Genomic DNA, 16,053 nt, shown 5'->3' on the forward strand with positions numbered 1-16,053 from the left:
AGTCAGCTGGTGCACGATGGTCCCTCATAGCTCCGGAAGAGGTCTCTTAGCCAGGTACTCTTGGATCAGTTCTTGAAGGAACAGCAGCTTTCAGATTGCAACAAAGGTAACAGCGGTTCCCCTTCTGGGCTCGTGTTCGAGAGTACGCATCAAGTATCAACTTCAGCTTCTGAACGAGTTCTAGCAGTGAGATACACTGTTGATCTCCCATTCACTATGCCGGGTAAAACTCAGGCAACCAATCATTCAGAAGGGCATTCTGGCAGTCAAGCAGCTAATCAGGCGCACGGTGCATTCAGGCCATTATTCTCCATCCAGACACTCAACACAATGTTGATTCGGACAAGCACTCTGCCATTCAGCACTACACACTGCATTCATACCAGTTTTAGGCAGGGCTGTCTCAGACATTGTGTCAACCACCAGATACTAGACACCCACAACATGAAAAGCGTATTCGTCACACACTCCATTCACCCAGGTCCCACCCCACGGGCGTACCCACAGACTTCCCCACACTACCATATATGGAACTTCCACACAACAGCCAGTCAGAGGGAAGGGACGGAGTCAGGGCTGCCACCAGCCCATACCCTGCTCTGTGGGCCACACACAGGTGCCCAAAAACATACACTAGGAGTACAGGGTCGTACTCCCATCCATGGGTGCCATAGGGGTATACCAAGGGTCTGTTCACCAAACCAAATACAGGAAGAGCAGCACCGGCAGGAGTCCCACATGAACTCCTATGCGGTTGACAGAACACATGTTAAAAAGCAATAAAGGACAAGGATTCGGAAGCCCTGTCCCGCCGATGCAGTTCCAGCATCACAGCCTATACAACCCACAATCTAACCTGTCTCATCCCTCCTTATGGAGGACAATGATACGCACCTGTGTGAACATGTCTGGTGCCCCCGGCCCTCCTCCAAAACACTTGAATTTTCATTAGCAATGGAGCTACTAACAGACCATGCCTCTTATAGAAAGCTGGCATGGATCCGCCTTGACCAGGGGCTGAACCTGCTTTTAATTTTTTAAATGGCCTTAAGGACTTACTCAGCCATGATGGGTGCGTCCAATTGTGCGACCTCATCCGGCGTTAGTTTATTAGGGGGAAGTGTCTGCAGATAGTTGGATGTTTCAATGGGTTCCGCCTCACCTTCAGCTGTATACAGCGGCACCTAGAAATCTCAAAAGCGCAAGGCTATTTCCTCAGGTTTATTAAGAGTCCACCCCCTCATCTCTAATCTCAAACTGATATTTCCACTCAGACCTCTCAGGCTGGCCACCAATAATTTATAAGCCTTATTGCCCTTTTCGTAATATTTGTTTTACAAATCAGTTGACAACTGCCTTCCCTTTCCAGATATCCCCAGTTCATGTCCTACCCCAGATACTAGATCCTCAGGGCTGACCCCATGTGACTTTAAGGTGGTTTCCTTTTCTCTGATTGCGGTTTCAATTTAGCTTTGCCTAGTGAGCTCACTTTTCTTCACCGCCCCTTCCACCATCCCTGGAGCCCATAGAGTGGCTTTTCCCTTATACCAAACAGTCTCCCGTAGCATTCCACTGGAAAAATGTCTTAATTTCCCTTTGGAAGGATTCTCCAAAAACAGTTCCCAGAATAGGGCGTCAATCCAAAATCATCTCCCATCAACTGGGGTACGAGCTCCCATTACTATGGTTATGGTGCACATTTCATGATCAGAACAAATACGTATATGCTTAGTTGCGACACCCCCCCCCAATTTGGGTCAAACGTCTTTTGTGCGAGTTACCCTGGCTTGCTCAATCACACCCTTTAGGTTACTAATCAAAGGTGTGTGGTTCATTTTCCAAATTCTGGCAGGATTATTGGTATGCGAGGCGCATACCAAGTCCTCCAGCATGAGCAGTCGGCTTTGTATTTATGTAGTTTCAACCACATACGATAGCTAGCTTGACCTTAGAGATTAGCTCCGGCGGGCTTATTGCACTTGACCACAGCACGTAGTTCTATGCGTAGTTCTCTTTTCTCCCCTTAATTTGCCAGTCAAACAAGTTCCGATGTAGTTATTTTGGTCTACTCGTTTTCTAGGATTTCAAAAAAGCTAAGGCTTCCATGCAGAATGCAAGCGGTCGTGGATTGGGGGCGTAAAGTGCACATAGTGTTACAACCCTATGATCAATGGAGTCGTTTAGCAATCACTCTTCCATGCCCCTTTTAATTTAAGTGACTTCAAGTCGAAGTGTTTTCTGGATTAAAATGCCGACCCCAGCCCTGTTAAAGGGCTCAATTACCACGCAGCCACACTTCCCTCCTTCCCTCTCGCTGTCTGTTCCTCCCCTGTTCCAAACTTAGTTTCTTGGAAGAACAAAATGTTTAGCACTGACTGGCGGAACTCGGGAGTCAACATCGAGCACTTAGAGGCCGAATTTAGGCCCTTTACGTTCAATGAGCCAATGTTGATGCGATTACCCTGAATTGTGTTATCCCGCCCAACTAGTGTCAAATCCATAATCCCTCACTTGATCAGTCGCATCCTCAAGTTCCTGGATCAGGGCGTGTTGAATCATGGACATTTTCTAGTCCCAGCAGGCCGACCCCTTCTGGGGCGGGATTCTTTCTTCATCATGTCTGCACCTGCTGCAATGTTTTCACCCTGTGGGCCCGTGCCACGGTCCATTGTGGATATTTGCTGCAGAACACTTTTTACCTCTTCTTGCGACGGGACCTTGCATTCCTCCCCGCAATATTCAAATGACAGTGTGAACGGGTACCCCTAGCGATATCAGATATCCTGTTCGTGGAGCCATTGTGTGAGCAGGCATCATTCCCTTCTTTTGGCAAGCGTGATGGCGAATAGGACTTGAAATATCCAGATTCGGCACCTTCAAAGAGGAGCTCACAGCGCGCTGCCCATTTCGGTGGCCGCCCCCCTAGATATATTGTCGAATGATCTCTGGGCTTGTCAAAAAGGTTGTCGATTATTGCTTTCACTCTGAGTTAAAGCGTGGTGCGTTTACGTGAAGCCCGTAATTCTGATGTTGGAGCGTCGCTCTGGATTAGAGGTAGACCCTCAATGCCATATATCTGTCACGCCAATCTAACTCTTGCATTCGCCCCTCCATTTTCAGTAGGTCCGTTGGAAGCATATCGGTTTCTAAAGCTTCACCTTTCTCCTCAACCTTCTCGACCCTTTCCTTCGAGTCCGTTCTAGCCTCCGACAGATCATTCTTTATAGATTGAATCTTCTCTAGGAGTAGGCAAATGTCTTTCTGGACCCTTCTTGATCAGAGCCCGGAACATTAAGAGAATCCGCCATCTGTGCCACCGTAATGCCATCCGGCTGTCGGCAAAAGCTACTGACACAGAGCATTGGGGTCCAGAGTGTGCATGCAGTTCTATCAAAACACTCACGATGGGGTGGTCTCATCGAGATGATTTACTGATGGTAAAAATGGGATGCTCCCTGCATTCATGCTTCAGCAGCACTGCTCTAGGTAGGCCCTCCTCCCACACGGCTATCCCGCTGTCACCTAACAAAGCACTCACACAATTAATTCAGGAGCATAGGCGTTGCCGGCGTATTTTCACTGTTGTCAGAGGTGCCTGCGAGGGGACGAGTACAGGAAGCCCACCGCAAGTCTGCACATACGATGAGGCCCAACTCACAGGTTGCGCCTTCAACGTGCAGAGCTTGGGTGCCTCCACTCAGATTTGCAGTCCATTTCACCTCCAACACACCAGATCCATAATGCGTCCATGCTTTCCGTATATGGCAATGCCTCACGTCATTCTTATGGGGAATTTTATAATTGTAAAAAATCCTGCTTCCCAGCATAGGCATCCAACTTCACACTGCGGCTCTACCCCTCTCCACCATCCTCAATAGAGAGGAATGGCCGCAGTTTCCTGGTGCCCTGCTGTCTGCGCCACCCTGTCTGTGCATCAAACTGTCCAAATACTGGGACGGTACGGCTCTAGGTCGTATTGCTCTGTGGGCCACTGTCTAAACTCCTCCTCCACCATGGTAGTCATCGCTGCAGCGAGCAGAGTGGTGCAAGAGCCACGCCGCTGTGCCTACAGCGCTCAGCGTGGACACTCCCGAAGAGGTGCCACCCCCTCCTGCGTAGTGCTCAACGGCGGGCTTCGATGGTGTAGGCTGACAAATTTCTCAGGCCGTTATCAGGGCAACGATAAGCACACGCTCCGGCATTCCTTATGGGGGTGAGCGGGTGTTCCCTAGATCCACCGATGTGCTTGAGAACTGGGTAGTTTGATTTTACTAACGTTAATCCATCTTGTTTCACTGCAGAGACAGATTGTTAGCCAACCATTCTGCACACCATGGTGGTCTCTCCAACACAATTGTTCCTTTCTGCACGTTATGTATAGGCGAAAAGACAAAACACTTGTGTATAGGCGCGTTACAAATGCCATATAATATCGTTATCACATTTTCAACATCCTAAGTCTGAACATCACTATAAATTACAACCAGTTTTGTTTGAGGATTACCGATTGGTGCTCCAAAGTTCCTGGTGACTCTAAAGCGACGTCTGAGAGAGGAACCTTGTGGGCCTTAGTTGGCAGTCTTTTCGGAGCTCTTGGTACCCATCAGATAATGAGGCAGTTTAAGCAACTCGGTTACAGGATACATACAGGTTGTAGACCTTCTCCCACTTACCCTCCATCCCCCACCGCCAGCACCACCACTGGGAAGCCCAGTGATGATCTAAGGTCTTCAGCGCAATTTAAAGGGAGAAAAACTAAACATGGGACTGTATCACAAGTCGTGAGGAGTAAAATAAGACTTCTGCACTATAAATCAGCCACAGCGCTTGTAACAGTGATCGGTCAGCATCTCATGGATATATGGTCATCGTCAATTTCTGAAATATATTGTGCCCAACGATTTAGAAATCTAGTCTCTTTCCTCCTATACTTTCTTGGGAAGGATTCCACAGGAAAGTAAGTCACACCAATGCCAACACATCCAGAATTGATACCATCATTTATGGCAGAGTGTGTTAAAGTGTTTGTACAGCGGGCTGTCCACCAAGCTAAATGAAGCAACTTACAATTTGGTAGGGACAGACTCAATCTTCAATTCTTTTATCACTATAATAATGGGTTTTCCAAATGAGCACCATAATGTGGATCACCCATTATTATAGTGATAATATGCTAACACAGATTGTTAATATTTAACAGAAAATTGCAAATGAATGGAACAGATTTGTGATTTGCTTTATCGCCTACCAGCAGGTGTACCCGTGCTTTGCACAGTAATTCCTAACTCAGTCCTAGTTTGAAGGTTATTTAATGAACTAAACCAATGCTTCTGTGTAGACAATATTGCTAGTCTTTTCTGTAGGAGCTAGTGTGAACAAATTGCCTTGGTTTCCAACTCTGGAGCAAGCCACATGAAGCAGACCATGAGAACAGCATGAATCCCATAGATTCCAGCTACTTTGAGTTGCGCAGCAACATTATTGGTGTCTCGATCTACGGCTGAAGCATGCGAGATAGCATACATTTATCAACTTCCGTGGGAAATGAAGTTTCTGTAATCATCAGGAGCGATTTGTCACAACTTGACAATGTCATTGCGGACACTATTGAAGAGACATGCAGTTTCCAGTCACCCGCATTACTACAAAAGCACCGTTTTGGGTCACCCTTCAAAAGGGAGTGCCGCTAAAGTCAGCTAGAATGCAGATAGTGTGGAAAGTTTAGGAACAATGAACTGCTGAAGTTATCACAAACAACTGAACTTTAGGAACAATGAACGTAGAACTATGGCGCGAAGAGCCATATGGCAGAGGTAAGCAGGGCAGACTGCTTAAAATAAAAAATCCTAAAAATGTATGTTTTCTACTTTTTACATTGTCTACACCACGGAAGCTAACCAACATGCCAAATTTCAGGTTTGAAGCATGTTGGAAAGTATACATTATGGTCCTTCTTGAAGCATGAGCTGGCCTTTAATCTCACAGCCGAGCTCAAACAGTCTAAGAAAATGCTTTGTGAAGTTCAATATAGTCCAGCAACCAAAGATTACAAATGGCCATCATAACCTTGTTCTTGGGTATTTCGAAAGGGATCCCCCACATTGGTCTACCGGTCAAAGCATCTTGTTTTGTTAAGGTGTGAATATATCCAGGCAACAGGGCAAGAACCAGCTACCAAAACGTTAGTCTTGGCTCCAATTAAAACTAACCAATCAGCATTCACCCAACTTGAATCTTTATTGGGCATTTCATATTTCACCATCATGGGTCTTTGCTAAGGTGCATTTGATCTGTTGCATCTCCACCCACATTCCCTTGATCAGATGAAAAGCCAGTTGAACTTAGATGAAGGCTGTCAGTCAGATGCTGGAGCGCTTGGTGTCCATGCTCACGCCTTTACTACTGAAATGACCCTGGACAAGCGCACGAGACACTAATTTCACTCTGAATACAAGGAGCTGCAGAGTCCGAATAAAGGACTTCTGTGAAAGCCTCAACTTCAATTGGCAAGGAAGATTGACATATACTGCACTCCACAGAATGATCTGGCCATTTGATGTTGGCCACCAGCGCATCAATTGCTTGCTTATCGTGGGAAAGTGCTTGCCACAGCACCAGTGGAGGAACTTCAGAAGGTCCTACCTCTAGCTCTACTCACTTGTGCCTCATCGTGGAGGGGGAGGGCCCAGCTCTGTGGTGGTAAGGGCCAAAGTAACCAGTGAAGAAACATTTGGATGTGGTGTTGTGCATGTGAACACCACAATATCGTCTTACCAAAAGATGCGCTATCCTGTGTCCTTCTAGACTCCTCCCATGCCGTCACAAGAGCATTGCATTTGATAAATAGCAGCGTTGATGTCACAATGGGATCGCAACATCACAACTGAAATATTGGTGCACACTATATACTCAGATTGCAGGTGTGTGGTGATACAACACTGTCCCCTTCTTTATGGATTGTTCATTTCCTTGTGTGCAGCAAAGACTGATCTTGGGGATATCACAATGCCTTATTGCTCAACTGCAGAGCGAGACTTGCAGCTGCAACCACTGAACAACTATCCCAGAATTATAAAGCTCATGCCTAGTTCACACCTGGAAACCACCTTCACAAATTCAATCTAGTTCGAGAATCAGGCCACACCATGAATACAACAGTCTCCTCCCTTTGCAACGGCCCTAGAAAACTTTTGTCTATCCTCCAATCTTTGCTCACATCTCCCAAGCCAATATCCATTGCCTCCTCCATTTTTGCTAATGACTTTGCCCACTACACTAAAATTCAAGCCTCACTGCCCTCCTCTCTCCCCGACCCTCCTTCTCCCCTATTGAATTACCCATCCTTCACAGTGCCGACCCAACTTGCGCAATCAACCCCTTTGCTCCCCAAATGTTCAAAGGCTTAGATTAAGGGAAATGGAGACTAAGCTCTTTAACCTCCATCTCTGCTGGACTGTCCCCTGCCTCCTTAAAATCTGCAACAGTCTTACCCCTATTGAAGAAACCCTCCGTTGACCCAAACATCCGAGCTAACCATCACCCCGTTTCTCTCCTTCCTCATTCAGAAGTCCTCGAGCAGGTGGTCTTCAAACTGATCACTATGTACCATGAGGATAATGGCTTTGGAGTACCACTTCAATCTGGCTTCCATAGTAGACGCTCATCGAGACTGCAATTCTGCAGGTCTTCAACTTGCTCAATAATGCTCACCACTCCAAACACTTCTGTACACATCCTTTTGGACCTTTCTGCCACTTGGGAGGAAAGGCGTCGTTGACTGCGTCCAAACACTCCAGGAACTTGGGTTTCGCAAATCTGCTCTTGCCTGGAACGTCGATCCTTTAAAATCTCTTAAAACTCACAAACTTCTCACCACACCCCTCACACTGCCTGTGTCCCCAAGGATGAGTCCTTAGAACTCAGATCTTCACCCTCTGTACCGCTGCCCTATGAATACTGCTTATACTTTGGCTTTCACCATCATCCTTTTGCTGATGACTCAAATATATTACCCCTTCATCCAAGCCATCTCTGATCTGATTACGAACTGTCTCACTGCAATTCATCATGGGATGGCTATCGGCTGCCCCCATGCTGAACTTTTCAAAAACAGACGTCCCCTTTCTCTTAGCTTCTAATGCCATTCCTACCCTCCTATCAGCTTCCTGCCAGGCCTTCTAGCTCCCTCAACCAATCTCGCCATCTTGGGGTTTTCTTTGATAGCGACCTACAACTGCAACAATGCATCAATACCACTGCTACTAGCATTAACACATTCTGGAAATTCTCCCTTTTTCTTACTAACCTCTACAAACACCTAATCTCCACTCTTGTGCTCAGCCATCGGCTCAAGCCTACTCCTTGGACTTCTCTTATCCGTCCTCCCTCTAGACAAAACCTAGAACTTTTCTACCGGCACTATACATCCCATCAAGATCCTCCCCCATTTCTACCTACAGACAACCTGCTGGTTGGCTCTCCATGCACAGCCACTCTTTTCAAGTTACTTCTCCTGGTGTACAAAATTATCAAGGTTCTTGCATCTCAGTTTACACACCATCTTGTTCCCGCCAATACTGCTATGCATGCACTCTCACTGCCCATACCCTCCCTGGGCCTCCACTCCCTTCTGCTCTCTAGCCAACCCTGCTCCACTGGACTCCACTGCCCTTAATACGTCAGCCCAACTGTGAATCTTCAAAACTTGTCGTCAACTCCACCTACTTTCTAAAGAGGGAGCTCCCTCTAGCCTCCCTACTTGACCCTACCAGTGCCTCCAGCGACGCTTCATGTAATGTAGTATATTTATTAGTACTATTCATTAGTTTGAAGCACTTGTCCTCCTTAGGTTAACGTTAAAAGTCAATGGCTGTACTACTGCATTAACTCGTGGAACAAACCACATTTCAGACATTACAGAACTGCGTCATATCACATATTGTCTATACGCTATAATCACCAATCAGAGCGCTAGTTGCCCGCCCCCATCTTCATTTTCTCTGTAACATTACAAGTCACCCGTTTTCTTCTACACATTTTGTTCCGTCTCTGGTAGATGTCCTAATTTTTACACCCTCAAACTGGCTCACTACTTGTTCTCATCTTTGTGCTATTGTACAGATCTTGTTCGTGGGAATGCTCCCGCCATCCGCAAACGTGTTACTGTAAGTAGTCTCTGATCGGCATGGACATCCCTGTTCTGCAAACTACAAATTCCTTCTCCCCCAAAGATTCCTCTGTAACCATGCGTCGGCCATAGAATGGCTGTAATGAGAGGCGTACTAGGCACACTACTTGACTACTACTATCAACAACTAGGATTTAACCCCACAAAATAATTGCTACAGTACCCCCCGGGACCCTAGCGTGCAAGGACGCACACCACCATTCCCTCGCTTGCCATACCCGAAGTGGGTGACGGAGAAACTGTTCAGAAGACTGCCATCAAACCATTAAACAGGTACTGCTGCTCCAAAACTAACATCTAGTGGCGGAAGATTCAGCTCATCATCTGCACCAACAATACGGCAGTCTAAAGGAGACAATGGTGGTGTGGTAACTCCACACCAAAGAGCATGGCTGTGGCCAAAGCTCACACCATATTGTGTGCAAAGGCTGTAAAGGAGAAAAGAGCTCTTTAGATACAAAGGGAAACCGAGCAATATTCAGCCATGCACAGACAGATGAACACCGCAGGAGTGAGGCAGACTGAAAAGATGCCAGGAGAGGCGCACACACACTGATGAAGAGGGCTATGCCAACTCAAGTTCAGGTCTAGCCTTTCACCAAAAATGCACAAAATGGTCCTAAAGAACATTTTGCAGTCAACTGTAAGAGAAAGGAAGACGCACAGTCAAATGGGTACAGGAGGACCACGAGAAAAGACTCAAAGACCGTCATCTGTGGTACTTAAGTGACCTGCATTACATTTCCTTGAACTGCATGGTCAGGATAGAAGGTGTGGAAAGTTATCTCCTGGCACAATGTTCAGGGAAAGGCGGTATGAGCTGTGTAACCAGTTACTAGTTTCCAAAGGGTGCGATCCGGGTATACAGACCCGTGAAATTGAGTGGCCCACCATAATCATAAGGAAGCGAGCCTGTACGGATTGATTTTAAGGAACGTTTAGCCACCATCTCCTCCCTGTAAACTGCACAGAAAGGGGCGAATATCTTGGGTTGCAGAAACTAAGCTGTGAAATGACTCCTGTGTGTAACAGTCAGAGAAAGTGTAGGCCGTGAACTTTGCATGAATTTCCAATGGTCTACATAGTGTAAACAATGAAAAATATGATTTGGCTACACAATTTAAGCCTACCACTGAAAGTATAAATGCTGGCGTAGCTTTGCTGTAGCGCAAGTACCTGTACATAAGACAATGAGAATGTAACAGACTAACACCAGAGGAGCTGCTCAAAATTATCTAAGCACTCGTCTGTAGTGTACAATGGTTTTTCAGATTACTTTACTTACCATAACCGTCAGAGGAGAGGTTCCTGTGCGCCGGTTTTTTGGTAAGCTCCGGCACTGCAATGGTTATGTCTGGATTGTTGGCCCCACTGGCAGAGGATATGGAGTTGTTGGACCGGAGAGAACTGTTTGAACCAGTGAGGGAGGACTTGCGCAGCTTATTCTTCAGGAAGAAGCCCTTGGCCTTCGATTTCTTGTCGCTGCCCTCTCTACGGAAGTCTTCGTCGTCGCTGTCGAGCCGTCCCACGCTGCTGGGAACAATCGCCGACGCAGACTCCATGTCATACTTCTTGCCTTTGATTTTATCCTTGAGTTTTCCAAACGGGGTGCGAGACTTTTCCTTCACAGACAGGTTGAACATGCTGGCTGTCATGTTGTTACGGGTAAACTTGATGGACACTTGAATTTCCCCCCTTTCCTTCTCCTTAATTCCTGGCTTGGACTGGAGCTTGTACCACCTAAAATAGAAGTAAAACAAGGAGTTAACATTTTAAACTACTGCTGATGATCATCACTCATATGCCACACCATATTTTGAAGGCATCTCTTCCTACACCAATCTTCTCCTTACTTTGCATTAATGCAGTCATTACGCTACCTGATTTGTTCAACTGCAATTCACCCGCTTGCCCTTTGCTAGCTGAAATTCTGGCAGGGCTGACTCCACCCTTCGTCATTTCTAGGGCGATTGAGTACCAGCACAAGTCATAACATTGTCATCAGACATGAAATGGATCAGGGTGCATACCACTACAGTCATGAGAATGTGCACAACACTGTGGTAATTAGGAGTAAAATGTATTAATAGCAAGGAGAATACACCAACGAAGTGTGGCTTGGTGCCTTTTTGGCTACACAAGACAAGGCAGGGCACAAGCACGCAACAAGTACATGTACAGTACTGAGCACTCCAAACAATGATTTACTGGGATGGTAGTGTCCCACTAAAGTGATAAAATTATGGTTTACGTGGCACTCCAGCCACCAGATTTATTGCTGGACATGAAAATTTGCAACTTCTGCAGGTTGAATAAAACATAAACATCGCAAGTGTGGGACCTATGGGTACTTTAATGGTCCAACAAGCCTATTATCAAATGCTTCTCCAAGACGACCTGGACATCTACTAGGGGGTATGTAAACTTGGGCAGGCTATGACCACAGGAGCTGCGGGTCGGGAGCACAGCACAGCTAAACAGGAAATGGACCCACTTGCCTGCATCTGTGGAGGATCAGAGCAGGGACACAAGAACCCGAGGGGCGGTTGACCAAGAGGCCTCAGTAGTGGAATAGGCTGATGTGCACCATCTATAGTGCACAGCGTACACTGAACAGAAGGAAACTAGTAGTGCCAGGAGAGGCAGGCACCTGGGTTTGAGGAGACACCACCACATCCTACAAAATAGGGCCCTGCTGTAGCTCCGAGCGTGTTGTCTTGATGGCCACTGACAGGATCTGGAAGGAGTCGGGCACCAGCAGGCTCGTCATTTGGAGTCAAAGGCCGTCTAGGCTGCGTTGCATAATCCATAGCAGGAAGGAGGGAAAACCGGGAGAAGAGGGCTGGTAAGAGGAGAGGAACACTAGAACTACCCAACTGGAATCCAGGGGAAGGAACAGTATTACCATTAGGGAACCAGAGAACCACTCAAACCACCATCAAGAGACTAGGAGATGAACAGGACCAACCACTTGCAACCCAAACAGGGTATTTAATAACTAAAGCAAAAGGAGCAGAAGTTCAAGATGAGCCTGGAGACTGCCAGTCGGCCTCCTACAGCCAAAACCCATAACCTGACATTCTACAGCAAGGAAGAATCCTACCACTCCTGTGTTCATTAAAAAATAAAAACCACCCTAAGCAGAGGATGAGATTCTAGTCTGTTGGGCCAGCCCTGCATACAAACTCACAAAATGGAACCATACGAAAGAACAACCGGAAGCGCAAGAACTACTGCTCGGGTGATCAGGATATCAACAAATCCAGGATGATGCGCTTGGTTACCCCAACCCTTAGTGCTACACAAGGCTTCTCCTTAAACTGACAAACCTGCGACTGAATTCTGTGTGGCTTGCTTGTATTCTGAATCGGATGGCAATTACTGTGTGCCAAATTTTTAAAGGGTCAACTCTCGAAGCAGGGCGTAGGAGATGCATAAAATCTGGGTGGAGAGGGGGGAGGGAAGGGGCACCTTGGGGACTTTGCTACAGACGCAAATTGACCCATATTCAAACCAACATAAGGCAAGGCCAGCCGAGTGCCGAAACCTTCGTAGCACTACAAAAACACAGGTGTTACTGTTGCCTATTTCACTGGTACTTAGTTCTGGCACTTATTTTTTTTCCATGTACACACACCGTGTGGGCACTGCACAACCATACAATCTGCACGCACCACATGCGTGCCATATTTACGACTTCACACATTGTGCGTGCACCATTCCAAAATGTCTGCACACAGAATGTGTGCACCATACCAACTGCTGTTCACACGTGTGTATAAAGCTGATCGCTCTGCACACACTGTTACAACCCAACTGATTTACACCCCCCCTTTATGCACCACAACGACAGTGCTACACACGCTGTATCATCTGCGCCATCTATATCAGGTTCACATACCTATTTCACAGCACAAACCATACATGCATTATACCCACTGCTCTACAAGCACCTTGTGCACGATCCTACTCCTTATTGCGAACAGTGCTCACCGGATCCTCTCTGATTGGTACATAGAGATCTCTGAACAATTATCATGTGCACAATACTACGATTCTCCACACACTGTACCACACCTACCAGTCTGTACATACACTATGTGGGCAGCACACCAACTGCTCTGCAAGCAGCATTCATGCAACATACGCCGCTCTCTGCACACATTGGGCCTCATTACGGGTTTGCTGGTCCGGAAACAACGGTACCAGTAAGCTTGCCGGTACCGTTGTTTCCGGACCAGCAAACTACGAGTACTGCGAGCGGGTGCCTTTCCGCCAGCCAGGTCCCCCGCTGACTTTGAGGGATGCACCGGCACTGTTGCACACAGTGCCGGTGCTTCCGTCCTCCCCATTCCCATGGGACTCTATGGGAATGGGGATTTCTTTTCCAGAAAAAAAAAATTAAAAGACTACTCCGGCGGCAGCCATGCCTGTATTTAGGACTCTGGCGGTAGCCATGCCGGTAATGACCCCTATTATGTGCGGCACATCAACTGCTCTGCAATCAAAGTATGAACCAGGTCTATCCCTTTGTGTAGGCTGGCCTGGATGTTCGCTTACGCTGCCCTGCTGCTCCGTCATGTCACTTGGGAAAATAAAACCCCTGCTTTCCCTCACCCGATTGTGGGGCGGGGGGGGGAAAAAATGGCATTATATGCCTCTGCTTAGAATTGTGGGGGGGGGGGGGGATTTGTCCCCTCTGCACCCCACCACCCCCAATTTCCTACGCCCATGTCTCAAAGTCTATATGCAGCGTGTCTGCAACCGGGAATGGAGCTAGCATTCTATAGTAAAGAGTGAGTGATGCCTTAACTGACCATTTATTGTTTTTTACTTATAAAATTATTAATTATAATTGTTCTTTTATAACGCGCTTAATACCAGAATATTTTGTAACCCGTGCACAGCTTTCTGTATAGCGGAGTAGTGTATTTTTAATGGGGTCTATTGGGATCAATCAGAAACAAGTCAGGTACACAGGTCCCATATATATGCATTCCCGACAGCTACTGTAACCCAGTGTCACTGCAGACAGAGGCTGCAATTTCATTGTTGCTGTATCTTTCTGGTGGCAGGGTAAACCAAGACTAAGCCATACCTGGTTATGGTATGGTACTGGTAAGATCACAATAGATTAGTAAAGGAACAGCAATGACATCCTACCAGTGTGAACCCTGTGCGCTCAGCCCAGCTATGTGAGGGCAATGTATAGTTAGGCAGCCTCTCCATCTCCACTTCAGCAAGTGAGAGAATGGGCAGGATGTGGTCTTCCTTGGATCCCTAAGGCATAGGAGTTCTCATCAGATCTCTCGGAGAAACCCAGCTTTCATAAGGGCTCTCACAAAGGCCAGCCTCACACCAGGATGTTGCACACCAAAGGGCCTTTGAAGTGCAGCCTGGGAAAGGGGCGGAATAAGGGTAGCTATAGAGCATTAAGTGGACTTGAGAAAGAGTGACACCATTTTGCTTTTTTGGTGGGGCTCCTTCCTCTGCCCCGCAGTTCCTTATGGTACAAGGCACTCAACGGGTAACCCTTGCCTTCTTGCATCATAAATAGACTGGCAAGTACTGGACCACTTGCATCAGGCTTTCTCCTGTCCAAGCCCTGGTGACCTTTTACCTTTATAAGGAGGGGGTCCCCTCACTCCTTTGATTCTTGCCTGGACACCAGGTAGACATCACCAGATCCCCGTTGGGAGTGCAGTCATTATAAAGTCTTCTGTGAGGACCGGTGCATCCAAGGCAAAGGAGAGTTGACCCCCCCCCCCGCCAGGAACATTGGTATGAACTGCTGTGATCCAAGGCCTGACACTCTGCCAGATGCACTGGAACCAGTATTCTCACTGAAGTGCAGGTGCCAGCCAATCTCCCTAGAGTGGAAAAGCCGAGCAAGGACCAACCTGGTCGGAGCCGCTGGAATACAACAGCAGCACCCTCAAAAGCCCAAATAAGCCTGGGCTCTTGCTTTGCGGCTTCAAGCAGTCATTGAATCGATTCTACTGTGCTAGACAAACTGATACCGGATTCATGGTGTTGCTGTTGGAACTCTTTTGCATCTTTGAGCCACCAAAATGTTTTGATGTGGAATCACACTAGCAGCACTCTTCGCTACCTTCGCTCGAACACCGGCTGACCGCTGCTTAATTCCCACCCCGCCCCCTGACTCGCTGCATCTTCCGCCCCAGCATCGAACCAACAAGATCTTCACCTCAACCAGACCCAAACATCGACTCTTACCACATTAGGTCATGCATCGACCCGACCCAGTGGGAATAGTGTAGAACAGACTCAACCGCCGAGCAAAACTTATCGGATCCTTTGAACCGCACCAAACACGTCTCAAGCCGCACATAACCCAGTCTTGATGCTGTATTGACAGCGGGTCCATTCAATTAGACGCATTTCAAACCCAGTGGACTGCAAGGAAAGCACAGATGCGCAGTTTCATGCCGTCGAATCACCCAAGAACAAGATATTGTTATGAGGCCCAGTCCCCTTGGTCCACTTTCTGGGACCCTAAAGAATGGCACCTTTTCTTGCAAAAGAAAAGAACAAGACTATTGAGTCTACGGTGTGGGCCGCACACCCTTTAGCCACTTTTGGGTTCAGCAATTTTGTTGAGTAAATCAATAAATTTTCATTCAAGTGTAGTTATGTTAAGATCCTTTATTTTCTTAAATGCATTTTATTTCAATTTCTCAAAGCTAAAAAAAAATATAGCTTGACCATTTAGGCAGGTACTGAGGCAAACAAAAAAATTCAACCCTGTGTGGCTAATGCATTTCAGATTAAAAATCCTTCTTCAGAGCCTGGTTATAAAGTTGTGACTAATTCATAAACACAAAAGAACATATATTGTTTATTCG

The 16,053-nt window shown here is 46.9% G+C and overlaps 1 protein-coding gene across 2 annotated transcripts in view; it reads right to left on the reverse strand.

Moving 5' to 3' along the window:
* Positions 1–16,053, reverse strand: part of RAB11FIP5 (RAB11 family interacting protein 5) — a 359,591-nt gene that overhangs the window by 113,057 nt on the left and 230,481 nt on the right. For both annotated transcript variants that reach the window (XM_069632306.1, XM_069632307.1), the window contains exon 2: positions 10,473–10,927. In XM_069632306.1, the coding sequence (XP_069488407.1) occupies positions 10,473–10,927 (455 nt within the window). The remainder of the gene's footprint in view (positions 1–10,472; positions 10,928–16,053) is intronic.

This window comes from Ambystoma mexicanum, chromosome 6q, assembly GCF_040938575.1.
Source record: "Ambystoma mexicanum isolate Mex_15411 chromosome 6q, UKY_AmexF1_1, whole genome shotgun sequence".
Taxonomy (NCBI): Eukaryota; Metazoa; Chordata; class Amphibia; order Caudata; family Ambystomatidae; genus Ambystoma; species Ambystoma mexicanum.